Here is a 21,014-nt window from a genome sequence, read left to right on the forward strand (position 1 = left end):
CTTATTCTAGTATTTCCACCATGTGTATGTTACATCATCTGCAGTTGTCCTACAGTTCTTAAATACTCTGCTCTTGTTTCTTCCTTTCTTTCTTTTTTTTTTTTTTCGTCACTTTCCTCTTTAATTTTCTGCTTGGGGGATTTCTATTGAGATATCCTTAAGTTCACACATTATTTCCTTAGCATGTCCAGTCTACAGATAAGTCCATCAAATGCATTCTTCATTTCTTTTACAGTGGTTATTTTTTTAATTATTTCTAGCATTTCTTTTTGGTTATTTCTTAAAATTTCCATATCTTTGTTTACATTGCCCATCTGTTCTTATATGCTCTGTACTCTTTCATTAGAACACTTAGCATATTAATCATAGTTGTTTTAGATTCTAGATTAATTCCAATAACCTAATATATGTAAGTCCATTTCTGATGTTTGGTCTCTACAAACTTTGATTTTTGCCTTTTAGCAAGCCTCATAATTTCTTCTTGCTAGATAGAGATGGGGTATTGAGTAAAAGAACTGGCGTAAACAGGACTTTACTTAGGTAAGGTATGGGGGGAAGCAACTATTGTCTTATAATTAGGTCTAAGACTTTGGGTGAGCCTGGGAAGCAACCTTCAATTCCCCATATCCCCTTAGGTGGACAGATGGCTACTGGATCAGTAAAGTTCTGAAATCCCAGCAAGTTATGTTCTGGTTAAATACCTTCCAATGAAAGCGTACTTTATTAAAAATAGAATACACCTGAATATTTCAAAGTGGTTTCTTTCCCTCTCTTCTGTCAGAAGCTCAAAAGGAATTATCTCTGTTATTCAGGTGAGACTCTGGTAGAGTTCCTAGAGATAAAATTCCTAAAAGTGTGGGCATCCCTTGATAATGGGTACCTCTAATGATTCCACACTGAAAATCATCAATTACATTTCCGGTTTGGACAAGGTTTTGCTAATTAGTTTCTGCTCTTGTAAGTTGTAATTCTCTGTATTTGTCTACTGATGCTCTCCAGTTTGAGGGTAGCTTCAATTTTAGGGTAGGTAGCACAGGTTTACCTCATTTCTTTTGTAGATCTTACAAGAATTATTGATTTTTACATTTTTTTTAGCTTTTATTCATTGTTGTACCTCTTGAATGGTTGTGTAAATCTCCTGTTTTGTTTTCTTTTTTCTTGAATGGTTGTGTAAATCTCCTGTTTCGTTTTGTTTTTAAGCTGGCTCATTTTAAAGTTCAGTTTGATTACACAGTACCCACCAAAAGTGGTTGCATTCTAGTTTGGTTTGCTCTGGTCTGTTGTGGCCTGGTGCAGAGACTTAGTCAAAATATAATGATTTCCCTAATTATTTTTTTGTATGGGGGATTGAACCCAGAAGCACTTAACCACTGGGCCACATCCCTAGCTCTTTTTTAATTTAGAGACAGGGTTTTGCTAAGTTGCTTAGGGCCTCACTGAGTTGCTGAAGCTGGCTTTGAACTTGCCATCCTCCTGCCTGCCTCAGCCTCCTGAGTCACTGGGATTACAGGTGTGCTCCATTGCACCTGGCCCATAATTTTAACAATACATAACACCATGCCAATCCTACAAATTCCTGTAAAAAATATGACTAAAGAACAATGATATAGGGACAAATAACATATATTACCATATTGTTTACAATAACTAAGATAATCTATTAAAATGTCTATAAATTTTTAAATCGATAAATGTCATTGAAAATCATGATATAGGAGGGATCAAGATGATGGAGTTGCAGGTTGCAGATCCTACTTTTTCTGCTGCTTGGTGTCAAAACAGAGAGAATAGCTAATCAGCAAGGTTGGTGACAAAGAGTACACACTGAAAGACCATAGTAGACTACCAGCGACTCAGAGTCTGAAATTCTTGTCACTAAAACAGAAAGAATTCATCAATCCCAAACCTGTACCTGCAATGTCAGGTCAAATCTGGAGGAAAGTGTAAAAAATAAAGAAGCAAAGGCAAAGCTGACAAGTTTGCCTCATAAACACTGGCAGAAATGAAATGCACACCAAATTAAGCTGGGGCAGAAGTTGCAAAGTGAGCTGATGCATGAGAAGTGTTCTTTTCTCAATTTGTTGGTGAATTGTGGCAGGCAGTCATTTTATAAAGAAAATACCTAAACTGGCAGCTCTAAAATGATTAAATTTCCATAGTGTTATCCCACCTAGCAATACCAGCAAATATTTTCATGGGGGATGCCTTTAAACCAGGCCGATAACTAACTTATGTAGTGGGATCACTATGAGTCAAAAGTTCCTCAGCACCACCACCAGCAAGGGAATGGAGGAAAGCACTCAAAGAGGACAGTCAAACTGTCCAGGTGTGGTACATTTACCAACATGCCACAGCTCAACAGAGTTTAATCTACCCCCAGGTTGGGAAACTCTATCAACGGGATTCACTAAGGAGCTCAAAGGCCCTGGCACTGTGCTTCCCACCAAACAGACAAAGTTGCAGTATGAGCCAAGGAGAAATCAGGCTGCTGGGCCACAGATAATACAGGCCCTTTCCCTCATATCCTCCAGAGAGCTCCCCAGAGCCCAGGCACACCATGGAACCACTGGAGTCATTTAGATGTGTACTAAAGGTAGGCAGGATGAAGTTTGTGTGAAGAAGCATTAGACCCTAAGTTCTTTGCAGTTTGTGAAGTAGAACTCTGTGACAAATTGAGGGTGGGGGGTTAAATATACAATTCCCCAAACCAGCACAGAGACAATTGGTATGGCACCCCCTCCAAGCCCAGAGATACTCAGGTCATGCAGCCATTAGGCAAACAAATGAGAATCAGGATTGAAGAAAACACAAGAAATAAATCAAAATGGCAAGATAATAAATACCTCTCTATAATGATGCGGAATGTAAAAGGTCTTGACTCCCCAGTTAAAAGACATACACAGGAAGATTGGATTTAAAACCATGACCCACCTGTATGTAGACTGGCACATTGCTCAGGCAAAGACATCACAGAATTAACGTGAAAGTATGAAAAATTATATTCCATGCAAATAAAGACTGAAAGCAAGCCAGAATAACTACTCTCATATTTAACAAAGCATACTTCAAGACAAAATTAACCAGAAAAGTGTAAGGTTATTTCACGCTGGTAAGAATGATCCAACAAGAATATATAACAGTAGTATTTATGTCCTGATATTGGTGCACCTACTTACATAAAAATAAATACTAAAATATTAGCTCAGATGAATGCTAATACAATACTAGCTGACTTAATGTACTTCATCAGTACCTAGGTCATTCAGACATAAAATCATCAAAGCCACTGCAGACCTAAAAATCAGTATAAGTCAAAGAGGCCCAACAGATATCTACAGACTATTTCATTTAACAACAGCTGGATATACTTTGTTCTCAGCTGCTCATAGAACATTCTCCAAAATAGACCATATTTTAGGCCATAAACCAAGTCTTATCAAATACAAAAAGGTAATTTCCTTGCAACTTATGATATAATAATGGAATGAAACTAGAAATCGACAGTGGAATTGGAGAATATCATGCTAAGTGAAATAAGGCAAGGCCAAAAACCCAAAGGCTGAATGTTTTCCCTGATAAGTGGAGAATGACATAATGGGCGACAGGGGGTGAGGAGAGAGAAGAATGGGGGAACTTTAGATTATGTAGAAGGAAATGAGAGGGAGGAAGGTATGAAAACTGGTGGAATGAGAGACATCTTTACCCTATGTACATGTATGATTACATGAATAGTATGAATCTACATCGTGTACAACCATAGAAATGAAATCATGCACCCCATTTGTGTACAATGAATCAAAATGCAGTCTGTAAAAAATTAAAAGATAAATCTAAAAATAATTTTTAAAAAACTATTTCTGAGAAGGATCAGCTGGGTCAATGCCACATGGATTAGAGTGCTAGTCATTATGAAAAGAATGATGGGCAGAGTTCCAGCATGAGAAGAAATGAGCTTATTTTGAAAAACAAAAAACATGAAAATCTAAACATTATAGTAGCTAAATACATACAAACTATGCAAGAAGTTTTGCCGAGAATTTTTGTTTCATTTTCTAAAATTCCTATTCATATAATAAACATTGATGTTTATTTTGAAAAAAAAAAAAACTATAGATACTACACCAATACATGGAGATTGAAAACTATACTTTTGAATAATGAATGGACCATAGAAGAAATCAGGGGAGAAATTCTTTTAATTCTTAGAATTGAACAATAGAAATAAAACATGCCAGAATCTCAAGGATACTATGACAGTAATTCTAAAAGGAAAGTATATATCTATGAGTGCCTACACAAAAAGATCCCAAAAAGCAACCTAATGATACATTTCAAAGTCCTAGAAAACAAGAACCAACCATTATAAAACCAGTAGAAGAAGGGAAATAATTAAGAACAGAGCTGAAAATAACGAAATTGAGAATTTCAAAAATACAAAAGGATCAATGTAGTAGAAATTTGGTTCTTTGAAAAGATAAACAAGATTGATAAACCCTTAGCCAAACTAACCAAAGGAAAGACACAGAAGAGCTAAATTAACAAATTAGAGATGAAAAAGAATATACACTACAGACATCACTAAAATCCAGAGACCACCAAGGGCTATTTTTAAACTTATGTGCTAATAAAGTGGACAATCTAGAAGAAATGAATACATTTCTAGACATACATGACCTACCACAATTAAACCAAAAGGATAGAGAAAACAGAACCATCAAGAAATGAGACTCAAGACTTAATAAAAATCCTTACAACAAAGAAAAATGCAGAGCCAGATGGATTCTTAATTGAATTCTATCACACCCTTAAAGAATAACTAATGCCAATGATCCTCAAATTATTTCATAAAGTAGAGGGGGGGTTGAAAATAGAGGGGGCTGGTGGACATTGCCAAACTCATTCTTATGAAATTTGTACCACCCTAATAAGCACATGGCAATGACAGAAAACCATAGACCAATATTCCTGATGAACATAGATGCAAAAATCCTTTAACAAAATGTTAACAAATCAAATTCAACAACTCATTAAAAAGATTATGTATCATGACCAAGTTGTTTTCATTCCAGGAATGCAGGAAGGTTCAACATCTGCAAATCAATAAATGTAGTACACTACATAAATAGAACCAATGACAAAAAACAAATGATCATCTCAATAGATGCAGAAAAGGGCTTTGACAAAATTCAGTACCTACTCATGATAAAAACTCTGAAGAATTAGGAATAAAAGGAATTTACCTAAGCATTTTACAGGGTATATACAGGGCAAACCCAAAACCAAAATCATACTGACTGAGGAGAAACCCAAATCCTTTCCCCTTAAACCAAGAACAAGACAAGGATGTCTACTTTCACCATTCCTTTTCAATACAGTACTTAAAATTTTAGCCAGAATAATTAGGCAAGAGAATGAAATAAAAGGGACGCAAGCAGGAAAAAAAAGTCAAATGATCAGTGTTTCACTGTTGGCAGATGATATGATCTCAGAAGATTTAAAAAAAAACTCCACCAGAAGATTTCTAGAGTTGATAAATTCAGCAAAGTAACAGGAACAAAATAATATATAAAAATGAATAACTCTTCTATATACTAATAATGAATCTACTCAATCAAGAAAATAGTTTTATACCATATTTTACAAACTGAAATAAAATATATTACATTTGAAAACAAATGATACTCTCAGTTTTGAACTTAGAAGAAAAATTCAGATATCTAATTGCCTATGTGAAGAATAAAGGAAAATAAAAACGTTTTCCAATGCCTTTTATAACTCATATTGAATCTAGGCTAATACTGCGAGCTGGATATCACACTCAAGTTTCACCTACCAACGCAAGTTTTAATATTTTACACTTGGTAGTTTATACAGAGAACATACATTACGTTCTTCTTTAACTGCTTCTTCTAGCTGAACTGCAAATTGTGAACAATTTACCAAGAACGAATTCATATCATCCCCAACCTTTCAGAAAAAAAATAACAAAACAGAAAGTTACTTTTATTTTTCAGAATACATTTGCATATTGTACTATTTCTTAGTATACTTAACTATATTTTGAAAATATTTTAATTTTAGTGTAATTTATATTCCTTCAAACATGCAGGGCAAGAAAACATGCTTCCCAAAAAGAAATTTTCCCAAAAAGAAAATGTGGAACAAAGTGCATTTTGAGGAGTGGTTCAATGATGACATACTGAGTATATCTCTCCTCTCATTCTTCTTTATGTATATGCAGAAAATCAAACAATCCAGCCTTACTCTCCTGAAATTTTACGTTGTCTAAAAAAGGTAACCCCTGTGTATTTAACTTATAAATATCTCTTTCTGTTAGAAAGTCAATGTGAGGCTGGCGCTGTAGCTCAGTGGAAGAGTGCTTACCTAGGATGGACAAAGCCCTGAGTTTAATCACCCACATCACACAAAATAAAGAAATGAATGTGAATTAAACTTTTGACTGTAAATATACTTGGCAAAAACTATAGTCTTCCATTACCTATTAAGCAATAGAAAACTTTGAGGAAAAAATATTTATAGATTAACACATCACAATGATTAATCTCTTCTAGTAAAACAGTGATTTATAAATAAGAGAACTGACCCATGATAAGCAAGTCTTAAATGTGCATATATAGTTAGGATTCTCATAGAATGGTTCTCCATGAATAGTTTATTCCTTGAACATTACATTTTAAACATACTCAAAGGGAAAAAACTGAAATAATCTTCCAAGAGAATGGGAAATGAACAGACTAGAGTTACTAATTGCAAATATAAAGCAAGACCACCAGCATACTTGAAGATTTTTCTTACACCCATATTTCAGCTGTCACATACAGAGAAGATGGAGCTCTACCTCACTGTTTGCAGTTTAACCAAATAACATCAAGAAAAGAGACAAGACAGGGCAAGAGGGTTGAAAATATGTGAAAAGAAGTGTTAATAACAATGAACTGTGCAATTTAACCTGAGTAAGAGGACAAAAGGAAGATCTGTGGCACTAAAATGGCAATAGAACCAACAGATTACAGGAAGGTCCCAGTGAAATCAAAGAATTTCTGGACTCAATATTAAGTGTACTAAGTAGGAAAGACAGAAGGTGGTGGCTATAGATTAGGATGATTGAAATTCACATTATGAAACACTTACTGGTAGTGACAAGGATTAGAAAATATCACTTCTTAGTAGTTAAAAGATGTGATCACTGGAGGAAAGAAATTCAATGAAATAAAAGGCTAAATTATTTGGAAAGTTCTTCTACATGGACACTGAAATAATCAAGAATTATGACAATAGTAGATGTTATAAGATAAGTAGATTATATAATAATCCAGAATATTGATTCTTCCTTTCTTCCTTACTAATAGAACTTCAACTTTGTTGGGCATAGCAATATATATAACTAATGATAATAATAATGCTAATACATTTTCAGCCTCATTTATCAATAATGATAATCATGTGTCCCAATGAATCCAAAGAAATAAAAAGAAATTGTTGTCAAAAAGATCTAGTAGTGCTAGAAAGTAGTCAAAACTGCCACTTAACATTAGAATGTAAAAAGACACAAAAGCCCTTCACTCCAGTGTTGATATCACTGGATATCCAGTGTTGATATCCAGTGTTGATGAAAAGAAAAAAGTATATAATCTTCCTGTTTTCTTTGAGGATATTAAAAAGGCAAGAACAAAAGACCCGAAGAACTGAATTTCACAGAAAAAGCTCTTCACAGATGAACAAAGAACCAAAGCCATATCCATATTTAACAGAGGCATAGTGGATATAGGATAGTACTTGACCTGGTGTACACAGTCTAAAAGCATGCATGTCGTTGACAAACAATTTGAAGCAATAAAGAAAAATCAACTGAGCCTTTGACAGTCAGTCAGCCTGGCAGACGGACTGGAATGAGAAAGAGTACAGAATACAAAAGTAAATCATTCACCCCAACCAAGTTTCTCCCACCAGATCCCTCCCCGTTTGAATTTTGCCAAGAAGATGGCAGAAAAAGAGGTCTATATATCCATTGGGAATGACCCAATTAAAAGGACTGACAGACTGGAGCGCCATAGAGGAGGCCGGTGGGCACAGCGCTGGGACTCGGAACAGCCACTGGGGCTCCGGCGGCTGCCCGGGGGAGGAGAGGCGGGGAGAACTGTGTGGACTCAGGACACCAGGGCCTGCCCTGAGGAGGAGGAGAGGAGCGTGGCCACTTGGATTCGGAGAGACTGCGCCAGAGATGCAGGCGGTTGCCAGAGGAGAAGCCGCGCGGCGAGCTGTTTGGAATCAGAACAACGCTTCTGAACCCCGGGGCCTGCCCTGAGGACGAGGAGGAAGAGGAGCAGCCGCTTGGATTCGGGCGACTATACGGGAACTACAGGCGGTTGCCAGAGAAGGGGCTGCGTGGCGAGCTGTTTGGACCCTGACCACTTCTGAACCCCGGGGCCTGCCCGGAGGAGTAGGAGAAGGAGGAGGAGGAGCGCGGCGGGTCCTTTGGACTCGCAGTGACTGCATTAGCGCTCCAGGCGGCTGCTCAGAGGAGAAGGCGAGTGGTGAGTTATTTGGTCTTAAAGTGACAGCTCCTGAACACAGGGGGGCTGCCTGGAGGAGAAGCGTGGTGGGACGCTTGGTCTTGAAGGACCACACCAGAGCTCCGGGCGGTGGCCCAGAGGACCCGTGCAGCGGGTCACGTGGATTCAGAGCCACTCAGAGGGACTGCTCCTGAACACCCGGGGGGTTATCTGGAGAAGGAGGAGGAACGGGCAGGGTCACTTCGACTCGGAGTGATTGATTGCCCCGGGCTACGGGTGGTTGGTGGGAGGAGGAGGCACGAAGTGAGTTTCTTGGACTCCTAGTGACCGCACCGGCATACTGGGCGGCTGTCTGGAGGAAGAGGCCTGTGGCGGGTCTCTGGGACTCAGAGCGATTGTTCGGGGCCACAGGTGGCTGCTCAGAGGAGGGGCCACGCAGCCAGGCGATTAGGTGCAGAACAGGGTCCCAGGATCTATGAGGCTTCTGGGTGGAAGAGCCGCACAGAGACAGGCTTAGGGCGGAGCGAAGGTTCCAGGCCTATGGGCAAATTCTCTGAGGAGGGGCAGCCTAAGGAGATTCACCTGCGAAGGGTGAGGCTCCCAGGCCCAGGAGGTAGGGCCGGGCCCCTGGAAACTTTGCAGAGGAAGGCAGCCCAGCCCAGGCAGTAGATGTAAATTGAGGGGAACCTCTAGGAGGAAACTGACCAGCGAGACCTCCCCACCGGGTGAGTCTTCCCTGCTGGGTGAGGTTTCCCACAAGGACAGTAAAACCAGAGGCTCAGGCCCAAACAGGCCTTGCCTCAGCCCACAGCCTAGGTCCCCTTTGGATGACCATTGGTCAACAAGTGGAGGCACCTCTGCCCACTAGCAGGGAATATACCCCACCTGAAGGCCACTACTCCTAGAGAGGCAGCTTCCTTGTGGAGCACCGCATTATCAACCTCCTCCAAGACTTCAGCCTACTGAAGGCTAAGAGGGGATATATATAGAAATCTTCAGGGTCATTGTAAATCAACAGAGGAAATCTGCAATATCTCAGCGGTCCACTGATATCTGAACAACATGAGAAAACAAGGAAAGAAAATGCTGCAAACAAATCTAGATGTTACATCAATAAAACCCAATGACAGCATGGCAGAAGAAATGACAGAAAAGGAGTTCAGAATGTACATAATTAAAATGATCAGAGAAGCAAACGAGGAGATGAAAGAGCAAATGCAAGCATTGAATGATGAGATGAAAGAGCAAATGCAAGCATTGATTGATCGCACCAATCGACAGTTAAAAGAGCAAATACAGGAAGCAAAAGATCATTTCAATAAAGAGTTAGAGATATTGAAAAAAAACCAAACAGAAATCCTTGACATGAAGGAAACAATAAACCAAATTAAGAACTCCATAGAAAGCATATCCAATAGGATAGAACACCTGGAAGACAGAACCTCAGACATTGAAGACAAAATATTTAACCTTGAAAACAAAGCTGAACAAACAGAGAAGATGGTAAGAAATCATGAACAGAATCTACAAGAACTATGGGATATCATGAAAAGGCCAAATTTAAGAATTATTGGGATTGAGGAAGGCCTAGAGAAACAAGCCAAAGGAATGAACAACCTATTCAATGAAATAATATCAGAAAATTTCCCAAATCTGAAGAATGAAATGGAAAATCAAGTTCAAGAGGCTTACAGGACTCCAAACACACAAAATTACAACAGACCCACACCAAGGCACATTATAATGAAAATACCTAACATACAAAATAAAGACAGAATTTTAAAGGCTGTGAGAGAAAAGAACCAAATTACATTCAGGGGGAAACCAATACGCATATCAGCAGATTTTTCAATCCAGACCCTAAAAGCTAGAAGGTCCTGGAACAACATTTTTCAAGCCCTGAAAGAAAATGGATGCCAACCAAGAATCTTATACCCAGCAAAACTTACCTTCAAATTTGACGATGAAATAAAATCCTTCCATGATAAACAAAAGCTAAAAGAATTTACAAAAAGAAAGCCAGCATTACAGAACATTCTCAACAAAATATTCCATGAGGAAGAGATGAAAAACAAAGAAGCAAATCAGCAAAGGGAGGAATTATCCTAAAGGAATTGTCAAATAAAGGAGGAAACAAGTTGTGTCAAACAAATAAATAAACAAAATTTTAAAAATGAACCAAATGACCGGGAAACCAAATCATTTCTCTATAATAACCCTGAACGTTAATGGCCTGAATTCATCAATCAAAAGACATAGACTGGCAGACTGGATTAAAAAGAAAGATCCAACAATATGTTGCCTGCAAGAGACTCACCTCATAGAAAAAGATACCCATAGATTAAAGGTGAAAGGATGGGGAAAAACATACCATGCACATGGACTCAGCAAAAAAGCTGGAGTATCCATCCTCATTTCCGATAATGTGGACTTCAAACCAAAGTTAGTCAGAAGGGATAAAGAAGGTTATTTCATACTGCTTAAGGGAAGCATAAATCAGCAAGATATAACAATCATAAACATCTATGCCCCAAACAGTGGCTCATCTATGTATGTCAAACAAATCCTTCTCAATTTCAGAAACCAAATAGACCACAACACAATAATACTAGGTGATTTTAACACGCCGCTCTCACCACTGGACAGATCTTCCAGACAAAATTGAGCAAAGAAACCATAGATCTCAACAACACAATCAATAATTTAGACTTAACGGACATTTATAGAATATTCCATCCAACCAAGAGTGAATACACTTTCTTCTCAGCAGCACATGGATCTTTCTCTAAAATAGACCATATATTATGCCACAAAGCTAATGTTAGCAAATACAAGAAGATAGAGACACTAGCATGTATTCTATCAGATCATAATGGATTGAAGTTAGAAATAAATGAAAGAGTAAAACACAGAAACTATTCCAACATCTGGAGGTTAAACAATATGCTATTATATGATGAATGGATAACAGAAGATATTAAGAAGGAAATTAAAAAATTCTTAGAGGTAAATGAGAACAAAGAAACATCATATCAAAACCTCTGGGACACTATGAAAGCAGTACTTAGAGGGAAATTTATTTCATGGAGCGCATTTAATAAAAGAAGTAAAACTCAACAAATAAACAACCTAACACTACAGCTCAAAGCCTTAGAAAAAGAAGAACAGAACAGCACCAAAAGTAGTAGAAGACAGGAAATTGTTAAACTCAGAGCTGAAATCAATGAAATTGAAACAAAAGAAACAATACAAAAAATTGACAAAATAAATAGTTGGTTCTTCGAAAAAATAAACAAAATTGATAAACCTTTAGCCACACTAACAAAGAGAAGACGAGAGAAAACCCAAATCACTAAAATTCGGAATGAACAAGGAAATATCACTACAGACAGGATGGAAATACAAAACATAATTAGAAGCTATTTTGAAAATCTATACTCCAACAAAATAGAAAATTTCGAAGACATCAACAGGTTTCTAGAGACATATGAATTGCCTAAACTGAATGAGGAGGACATAAACAATTTAAATAGACCAATTTCAAGTACTGAAATAGAAGAAGTCATCAAAAGCCTACCAACAAAGAAAAGTCCGGGACCAGATGGGTTCTCAGCCGAGTTCTACAAAACCTTTAAGGAAGAGCTCATTCCAATACTTCTCAAAGTATTCCATAAAATAGAAGAGGAGGGAACCCTCCCAAACTCATTCTATGAAGCCAATATCACACTGATACCTAAACCAGACAGAGACTCATCAAGGAAAGAAAATTTCAGACCAATATCCTTAATGAACATCGACGCAAAAATTCTCAACAAAATTTTAGCAAATCGCATACAAAAACATATTAAAAAGATAGTGCACCATGATCAAGTGGGTTTCATCCCAGGGATGCAAGGTTGGTTCAACATCAGGAAATCAATAAACGTAATTCACCATATTAATAGACTTAAAGTCAAGAATCACATGATTATTTCAATAGACGCAGAAAAAGCATTTGATAAAATTCAGCACCCCTTTATGCTCAAAACACTAGAACAAATAGGGATAGTGGGAACATTCCTTAATATTGTAAAGGCCATTTATGCTAAGCCCATGGCTAATATCATTCTAAATGGTGAAAAGCTGAAAGCATTCCCCCTAAAAACTGGAACAAGGCAGGGATGCCCTCTTTCACCACTTCTATTCAACATCGTTCTTGAGACTCTGGCCAGAGCAATTAGACAAACCAAAGAAATTAAAGGGATACGAATTGGAAAAGAAGAACTCAAACTATCCCTGTTCGCTGATGACATGATTATATATTTAGAGGAACCTGGAAATTCCACCAGAAAACTCTTAGAACTCATAAGTGATTTCAGTAAAGTAGCAGGTTACAAGATCAATGCCCATAAATCCAACGCATTTTTATACATAAGTGATGAATCTTCAGAAAGAGAAATTAGGAAAACTACCCCATTCACAATAGCCTCGAAAAAAATAAAATACTTGGGAATCAATCTCACAAAAGAGGTGAAAGACCTCTACAATGAGAACTATACAACACTAAAGAAAGAAATTAAAGAACACCTTAGAAGATGGAAAGATCTTCCATGTTCTTGGATAGGAAGAATTAATATTGTCAAAATGGCCATACTACCTAAAGTGCTATACAAATTCAATGCAATTCCAATTAAAATCCCAATGACGTACCTTACAGAAATAGAGCAGGCAATTATGAAATTCATCTGGAAGAATAAGAAACCCAGAATAGCTAAAGCAATCCTTAGCAGGAAGAGTGAAACAGGGGGTATTGCAATACCAGATCTTCAACTCTACTACAAAGCAATAGTAACAAAAACGGCATGGTATTGGTACCAAAATAGAAAGGTAGATCAATGGTACAGAATAGAGGACACGGACACAAACCCAAATAAATACAATTTTCTCATACTAGACAAAGGGGCCAAAAATATGCAATGGAGAAAAGATAGCCTCTTCAACAAATGGTGCTGGGAGAATTGGAAATCCATATGCAACAGAATGAAACTAAACCCATATCTCTCACCATGCACGAAACTAAACTCAAAATGGATTAAGGACCTCGGAATCAGACCAGAGACCCTGCAGATTATAGAAGAAAAAGTAGGTCCAAATCTTCATCTTGTTGGTCTAGGACCAGACTTCCTTAACAGGACTCCCATAGCACAAGAAATAAAAGCTAGAATCAACCACTGGGATAGATTCAAACTAAAAAGCTTTCTCTCAGCAAAGGAAACTATCAGCAATGCGAAGAAAGAGCCTACAGAGTGGGAGAATATCTTTGCCAATCATACTTCAGATAGAGCACTAATCTCCAGAATCTATAAAGAACTCAAAAAACTCTACTCCAAGAATTCAAACAGTCCAGTCAACAAATGGGCTAAGGAAATGAATAGACACTTCACAGAAGAAGATCTACAAGCAATCAACAAACATATGGAAAAATGTTCAACATCTCTAGTAATAAGAGAAATGCAAATCAAAACCACCCTAAGGTTCCATCTCACCCCAATTAGAATGGCGATTATCAAGAATACGAGCAACAACAGGTGTTGGCGAGGATGTGGGGAGAAAGGTACACTCATACACTGCTGGTGGGGCTGCAAATTAGTGCAGCCGCTATGGAAAGCAGTGTGGAGATTCCTTAGAAAACTTGGAATGGAACCACCATTTGACCCAGCTATCCCACTCCTTGGCCTATACCCAAAGGACTTAAAATCTGCATACTACAGAAATACAGCCACATCAATGTTCATAGCTGCTCAATTCACAATAGCCAGACTGTGGAACCAACCTAGATGCCCTTCAATTGATGAGTGGATAAAGAAACTGTGGTATATATATACTATGGAATATTACTCAGCCATAAAGAATGATAAAATTATGACATTTGCAGGCAAATGGATGAAATTGGAGAATATCATGCTAAGTGAGATAAGCCAATCTCAAAAAGCCAAAGGACGAATGATATCGCTAATAAGTGGAGGTTGACACATAATGGGGGGGAGGGAAGGGTTAGAGTTAGGGTTAGGGAGGGGGGCAAGTATAGAGGAAGGAACTACTGTATAGAGGGTAAAGAGGGGTGGGAGGGGTGGGGGGAAGGGAAAAAAATAACAGAATGAATCAAACAACATTGCTCTATGTAAATTTATGATTACACAAATGGTATGCCTTTACGCCATGTACAAACAGAGAAACAACATGTATCCCATTTGTTTACAAAAAAAAAAAAAAAAAAAAAAAAAAAAAAAAAAAAAAAAGGACTGACAATATCAGGTTTTGTAACCATGTGGTGCCACTGGAACTCTCATACACAGCTGTTAGCAACTCAAAATGATAGTTCAGAAGTTGCTCACAAAGTTAAACATACATACAGTATAAACTATTAATTGAACTCCTTCTTTCTATTTTTTTCTAAGTAAACTCTCAATAGCACATATGTTCTCATTGTATACAAATTGTATACAAATGTTCATAGAAGTTTCATTCATAATAGCCAAAACAGCTACTGAATTGAACAATACAAATTGTTTATTAATTGGTGGGAAGATAAACAAATAGTGGTATGGCATGCAATGCAGTACTCTTCACAATAAAAGGAACAACCTACTGATATGTGGATACAACAACATGGATAAATCGACAAGACATGATAAGGGGGAAAGCCGAATAATCAAGTCTACGTACTATGTGATTCTGTTTATACGAAATTCTAGAAAAAACAAAACTATAATGAAGGACCAATGACTGGAATCAAGATAGGAGGAAAGAACTGAACACAAAGAGTTACAGAGAAGCTTTTGGGGATAGTGGAAATGTTTCATGTTTTGGTTGTGGTAGTGATTATAAACTATTTAAAAAAAGGAATTGAAAGCAGAGAGATCCTACTCTACATATCCTTGTGGTGATTACATTTTGAAACTCTGCCAAATTTAAACAATTGTAACCAAACTTATTTAAAATTGAAGTCCAAAATTCTGCCAGCTGAAATAAAGACAAGATCAAATAAATCGATCCTTCCAGGAAAGCAACAATAAGGAAAGATTGTAGATTACAGAAATCAAATGAGAATTCAATTAAATTAAAAGTTAATATTTCCAGCTCAGTTCAATTCTTAGGAGACTAAATGATTAGCCTTTCACCCTAAATGGCAAAAGAAAGAATAAGCATTCTCCAGAAAATAAGTTGTATCTCCATTTCCAATGTTCTTTTATATCACAATTTTTGGAACTCAATACAAAAACATATAAAACATATGAAGAACCAGGAAAATATAATCCATAATCAAAAGAAAAAACAGTATTAGAAACTCTGATGACCCAGATATTAGAATTAGAAAACAAGGAAATTGTTAAATCTATTCTTGATAAAAAGCATTTTCAAGGAAAGAAAAATAGAATAGGTATAAAGAGGTGAGAAAAATAGCAGAAGAGATGTAACAATATCTTCAAAGGAACCAAAAGATAATCCTGGATGTGAATATTGCAATATTTGAAATAAAAAATTTATCAGATGGAGCTTAACAGCCAGACACTACAAAATGAATTGAACTTCAAGATACTGTAATATACATTGTCCAAATTGAAACACAGCATGCTCCAGCACAGTACATCAATAAGCTGAAGGAGAAAAACCATGTAGTTATCTTAATAGCTGAATTATTCCAATATACAGAATGAAGACGTGTTAAATCTCAATAACCTCCTTTATTCTTTTTTTAGCACAATAGAAATAGCTTTCTAATACTTTCTGAACATGTTGATACAAAATATGCATCTCAAACTGACAGCCAAGCCCATGCTTAAAAATTAAATAGGAGAAGCATTATTATTAAAAGTAGGCTTAAGATATAAATATGCCTTAATTAAACTTTAAGATAGGGGTTAATGGAGGGTGGAAAAACTAGTATACCCCTATCAAAAATTTTACAAACTATCATTTTCATGCATAGGGAATTCATTCTGAGAATATATGTGGACTTAAAAAGAAAACCTGAGCACTTTTCAGTGTTAATTTCTCTAGATTAGAGTTATATATACTTACAGATAAAGGTGAATCTTTCTCCCCAGACTTCACTACTGGTTTTGCTCTACTTTCAACACCAAATCCATAGGATTCTTCCAAAGCAGAAACAACCTATGAAAAAATACAGAGCAAATTAAATATATTCATAGTTTAAAATTAAATATTAAATGTAAAATGTAAATGTAAAGCCAATAATGCCAGGACCATTTTAGCGTAAGACTTATTTCTGCCACTGCTAATAAACTTAAACTTTCCATTCCATGCCCCATCACATACCATAAAGATCATATCATCAAGCCATCACATATCAAGCCGTAAGCAATAATCCTTGACCTTACTTCCTAGCAATGGAGAGATGCCCTGGCTACCATTTCTGTGTTGATAAGCATCTGAAAGAGAAAGGGTGTGTACATGATGGTTGAAATACTAAGTTTTCCTCAGTGTGTCTTTCTCCTTGGAACAGACTAAGAAAATAGAAATGTGGAGACAAAAGCAATACAGATTTAAAGGAATTTCTCTGTGTTAATACCTCAAGCTTTGAATAAAACTTGTATTTTGGAAGTTTGCCAAACTATATTTGTATTCTTCTTCATTGTTTTCACATATATTTTGGTACATTTACAATTCAATTCTGGATCATTACTCAAAAGAAAACAAACCTCAGAGAACAAGGGATATTTTTCCAACACTGAGCTAGATTCTGAAGAGCAAAGAAGAGATAACAGAGCAGACATGAGACTTAGAAATGTCTGTGCTTATAAACTCCTGCATGCAAAACAGGCCTTAGCCTAGCATTAGAGAAGCTGGTTTTAAATTGTACAAACAATATGATTTATGCTGCACACCTGCTTTTCTTGAGAGACTGAAATTTTGGTACAAGCTAGGCATAAGGACCCTAAGTGACCACCCCCAATAAAACTCTGGGCACCAGGAGCTGGGGGCATAGCTCAGTTGGTAGAGTGCCTGCCTCGCAAGCACAAGGCCCTGGGTTCAATCCCCAGCACCCAAAAAAAAAAAAAAAAAAAAAAAAAAAAAAACAACCCTCTGGGCACCAAATTTCTAATGATTTTCCCTGGTAGACATGTTACTTGTGCTAACACAACTCATTGCTAGAGGAATTAATCGTGTTCTACATGACTCCAAAGTGAGAACATTCTTGTCAGCTTGGACCTGGTTTCCTCTAGATTTTGCTTCATGTGTCTGCTATAATAAATCTTACCATAACTATATGCTGAGTCCTATGCATCCTACTAGAAAATCACCACATCCAGGGGTCATTATGGGGACTCCCCAACATGGGAACCAGGAGTGTCTTACCATCTTCAGATGTTTGGTAATATTTCTGATCATTTCATCTTCTGCTATTAACTCCTTTGTCTTACTCGATGGAATGGGCAAAGCATACCGTACAACCGATTCTCCTGTTGGTGGAGATCTTAGAACCATTGGTTCAATTCTATCACGTACTGATTTTGCACCACGATTTTCTTTTGGATTAGGTGAAAATGGTAAATTGAGTACTTCTTTTTTTTTAGAGAATTCTGTAACACTTGCTAATTTGTTATTACTGGATTGAAGTTTCTTTGCTGGCTTCATTTTGTTATCAACTTAGCTTCCAAATTATAGATAAAAATTTTAATTTCTCCCTGAAAACAAAACATTAAGACATTTAGAGAAAACCATACACCATTTAATCAATAAAAAGTCATTCTAATTGAATTCATATACCATGTGAATCTGTTCATAAAAGCTTCATCATGTTTAAGTTTAAATATACCCTATATGTACATCATTATTCCCATTTTACGTGTGATTTAACTGAGCTCAGGGAAGTTAGTTACCAGTCAAGAATCATAAAGATAATTAAGTTTGAAATTTCAACAGAGATCAATTTGCTACAATCTTGTTTCTTTCCTATACTATTTGTTCTCAGAGTGTTGACATTTTTATCTATATAATTTATAGCATTTTGTATTTTATACAGGTAGGGGCAAATAAATTAAAATATTTCAGAATTTAAACGATGAAGGGATTATCAATTGGTATGGAAATAGAAAATCTCAAAATCAACTTCAGAGAAATTACAAAATGGAGAAGAGAATATTCCTAACAACAAACAATATGTTTAAAAAAAAAACTGGAAAAAGTGGAGCATTTGTGGGGTCTTCAGGATGGGAATGTAGGGAGGAAGAAGGCAAAGGCAACAGTGAAGAAATATATTTAGAAAAAAATTTTAATTCTGTTCTTACCTTTCCCCTATATTAAGCTAATACATACCCCTAATATATATCATTATTCCCAAAGCTATTCTGAGATAAAGAAGTATAAGCCCTTGACTGCATAAGCCTGCATAAGCCCTTGACTTTCATTCTTCTACTCCTCTCCTTCCAAAACTGATTACAAAGCCCAGAATAATGTCTCCTCCTATAGAATTTTAAAGTATATCACTGACCATGGGAACTGTGCATAGAATGGCAAAATTAAAATAGAATAATATCAGTTCTGCTATTTGACTCTCACCAATGTAAGCTGAAATGTGTCTCCCAAAAAGATATGTTTGTGTCCTAACCCCTGAGGCTATAAATGTGACATTATTTGAAAACAGGTCATTTCAGATATAACCAAGTTAAGATGAGGTCTTACTGGACACCTGTGGGTCTTAAATCAAATGACTGGTTTCACTATTAAGAAAGAGCCATGTAGGAACAGAGACAGAGATTGTAGAGGTAACACCTGCAAGCCAAGGGATTTCAAGGAAGAAGGCATTTTGATCAGTTTTTTTGCTTCTGTAACCAAAAACCCTAACAAGAACAATTAGAGGAAAACTAAACTTCAGTTTGGTTCACAGTTTCAGAGGTCTCAGTCCACAGAAGTTCGCTCCATTCTTTGAGGCTCAAGGTGAGGCAGTCCATCACAGTGGAAGAGTATGATAGAGGAAAGTGGCTCAGCATATTGAACCAGGAAGCAGAGAAAGAGCTTACCACGGCAAAACACAAGACCCAAAGGTATGCCCTCAAGGACCCACCTCCTTCAGCCACACCCTACCTGCCTACAGTTCCACCCAGTTAATCCCTTAGGTTAAGGCTCTCACAATCCAATCTTTTCACCTCTAAGCTTTCTTGAAGTGTCTCACACAGGAGCTTTTAGGAGAAACCTCATATTTAAACCATAACAGAAATATTCTTCCTTGGAGTCTTCAGGGAGCATGGTTTTGCCAATACCTAGATTTTAGACTGCTAGCCTCCAGAACTGAGAGAGAGTAAATTTTTGTTGTTTATGTCACATAATCCTGATGAAGAATAAAAACTGGTGCAAAGATTATCCAACTGAAGAATAAGAACTGATAAAAAGGTTGGCAGCATTTACCACATACTTTCAAGCATGAATAAACTGAGATGCACATCAGGTGTGAAGTGTTAAAAATTAATATCAAAAAATTATCAGATTTGACAAAATAAAAATAATTAGAAATTCTACAAAAAGTGAGAAAATATAGGCCTTCCTTTGTAGATAACATAATAAACATGATGAATTCAAATTTCGGAGAGTCAGCATCCAGTATTGAGAGGCTTTCCCAAAAAATTTGAAGATTCTGACAATAAAAAGATTTCATTTAGCAGAAACCATGATGAAAGATCATGATATCCTATTAGCATATCCATGTAAAATATCAACACCAAATAACAGACTATTTTAGGGAATAAAACACAAAACCAAATGATAGTAATTAAGAAAGTTATAAACTAAGTCATTTTGTTTATAAAATTCGGAATTGAGCCTGATCTCTTCCTTACTGCAATAGTCTTGATATCTATTGCAATATTCTTGAATAAAGTATTCCTTATCTAAAAAAAAATTAAATCACTTTGAATAAGGTTTTAAAAGCTTATTATTTCTAAATAATTTTGATGCAATCCCCAACATAAACAAATAATAATTTTTATATAACATTTATTTGTATTTTAACCAATAGAGGACACTGTTGATAAAGGATCATGCACATGATTTACAAAGAAATGTTTTAAAAATACACATGCTTACCCACCACACACACACACACACACACACACACACACACACACACATACACAGAGCCAGACATACATGCTTCACAAGCATAAAATTCTCAAAAAGAAAAATTCTAAACATTTCATACAACTTGTTAATATGTTATGTAAACTTGGATTTTGAACAATACAGCAAAAATATCTTCTGACAGCACTGAAAACTTCTACTTCATCCAAAAACTACAACTGCTTTATTACTTCCCAATGATACAGTATAGTTAATTGAAAACAAAGCTGCCAAATAAGTTTTAAATGTAGTCAAATATGAATTAGGAAAGATCTGATGACAACATCACAAAAATTAATTTGAAGGAAAAACACAATGCTCTTTTGAAAATTGTTGGTGATATTACCAAATATGTACTTTATA

General features: G+C 36.5%; 1 protein-coding gene across 1 annotated transcript in view; it reads right to left on the reverse strand.

Moving 5' to 3' along the window:
- The window catches only part of LOC306641039 (coiled-coil domain-containing protein 7-like), a 140,906-nt gene that overhangs the window by 117,863 nt on the left and 2,029 nt on the right, over positions 1-21,014 (reverse strand). The window contains exons 2-4 of the mRNA XM_079105870.1: positions 17,895-18,223; positions 16,596-16,688; positions 5,884-5,967 (exon numbers count right to left, since the gene is read on the reverse strand). Of these exons, the coding sequence (XP_078961996.1) occupies positions 5,884-5,967; positions 16,596-16,688; positions 17,895-18,173 (456 nt within the window). The 5' untranslated portion in view covers positions 18,174-18,223. The remainder of the gene's footprint in view (positions 1-5,883; positions 5,968-16,595; positions 16,689-17,894; positions 18,224-21,014) is intronic.

This window comes from Sciurus vulgaris (genome assembly GCF_902686455.1).
Source record: "Sciurus vulgaris genome assembly, chromosome: 12".
Lineage (NCBI taxonomy): Eukaryota > Metazoa > Chordata > Mammalia > Rodentia > Sciuridae > Sciurus > Sciurus vulgaris.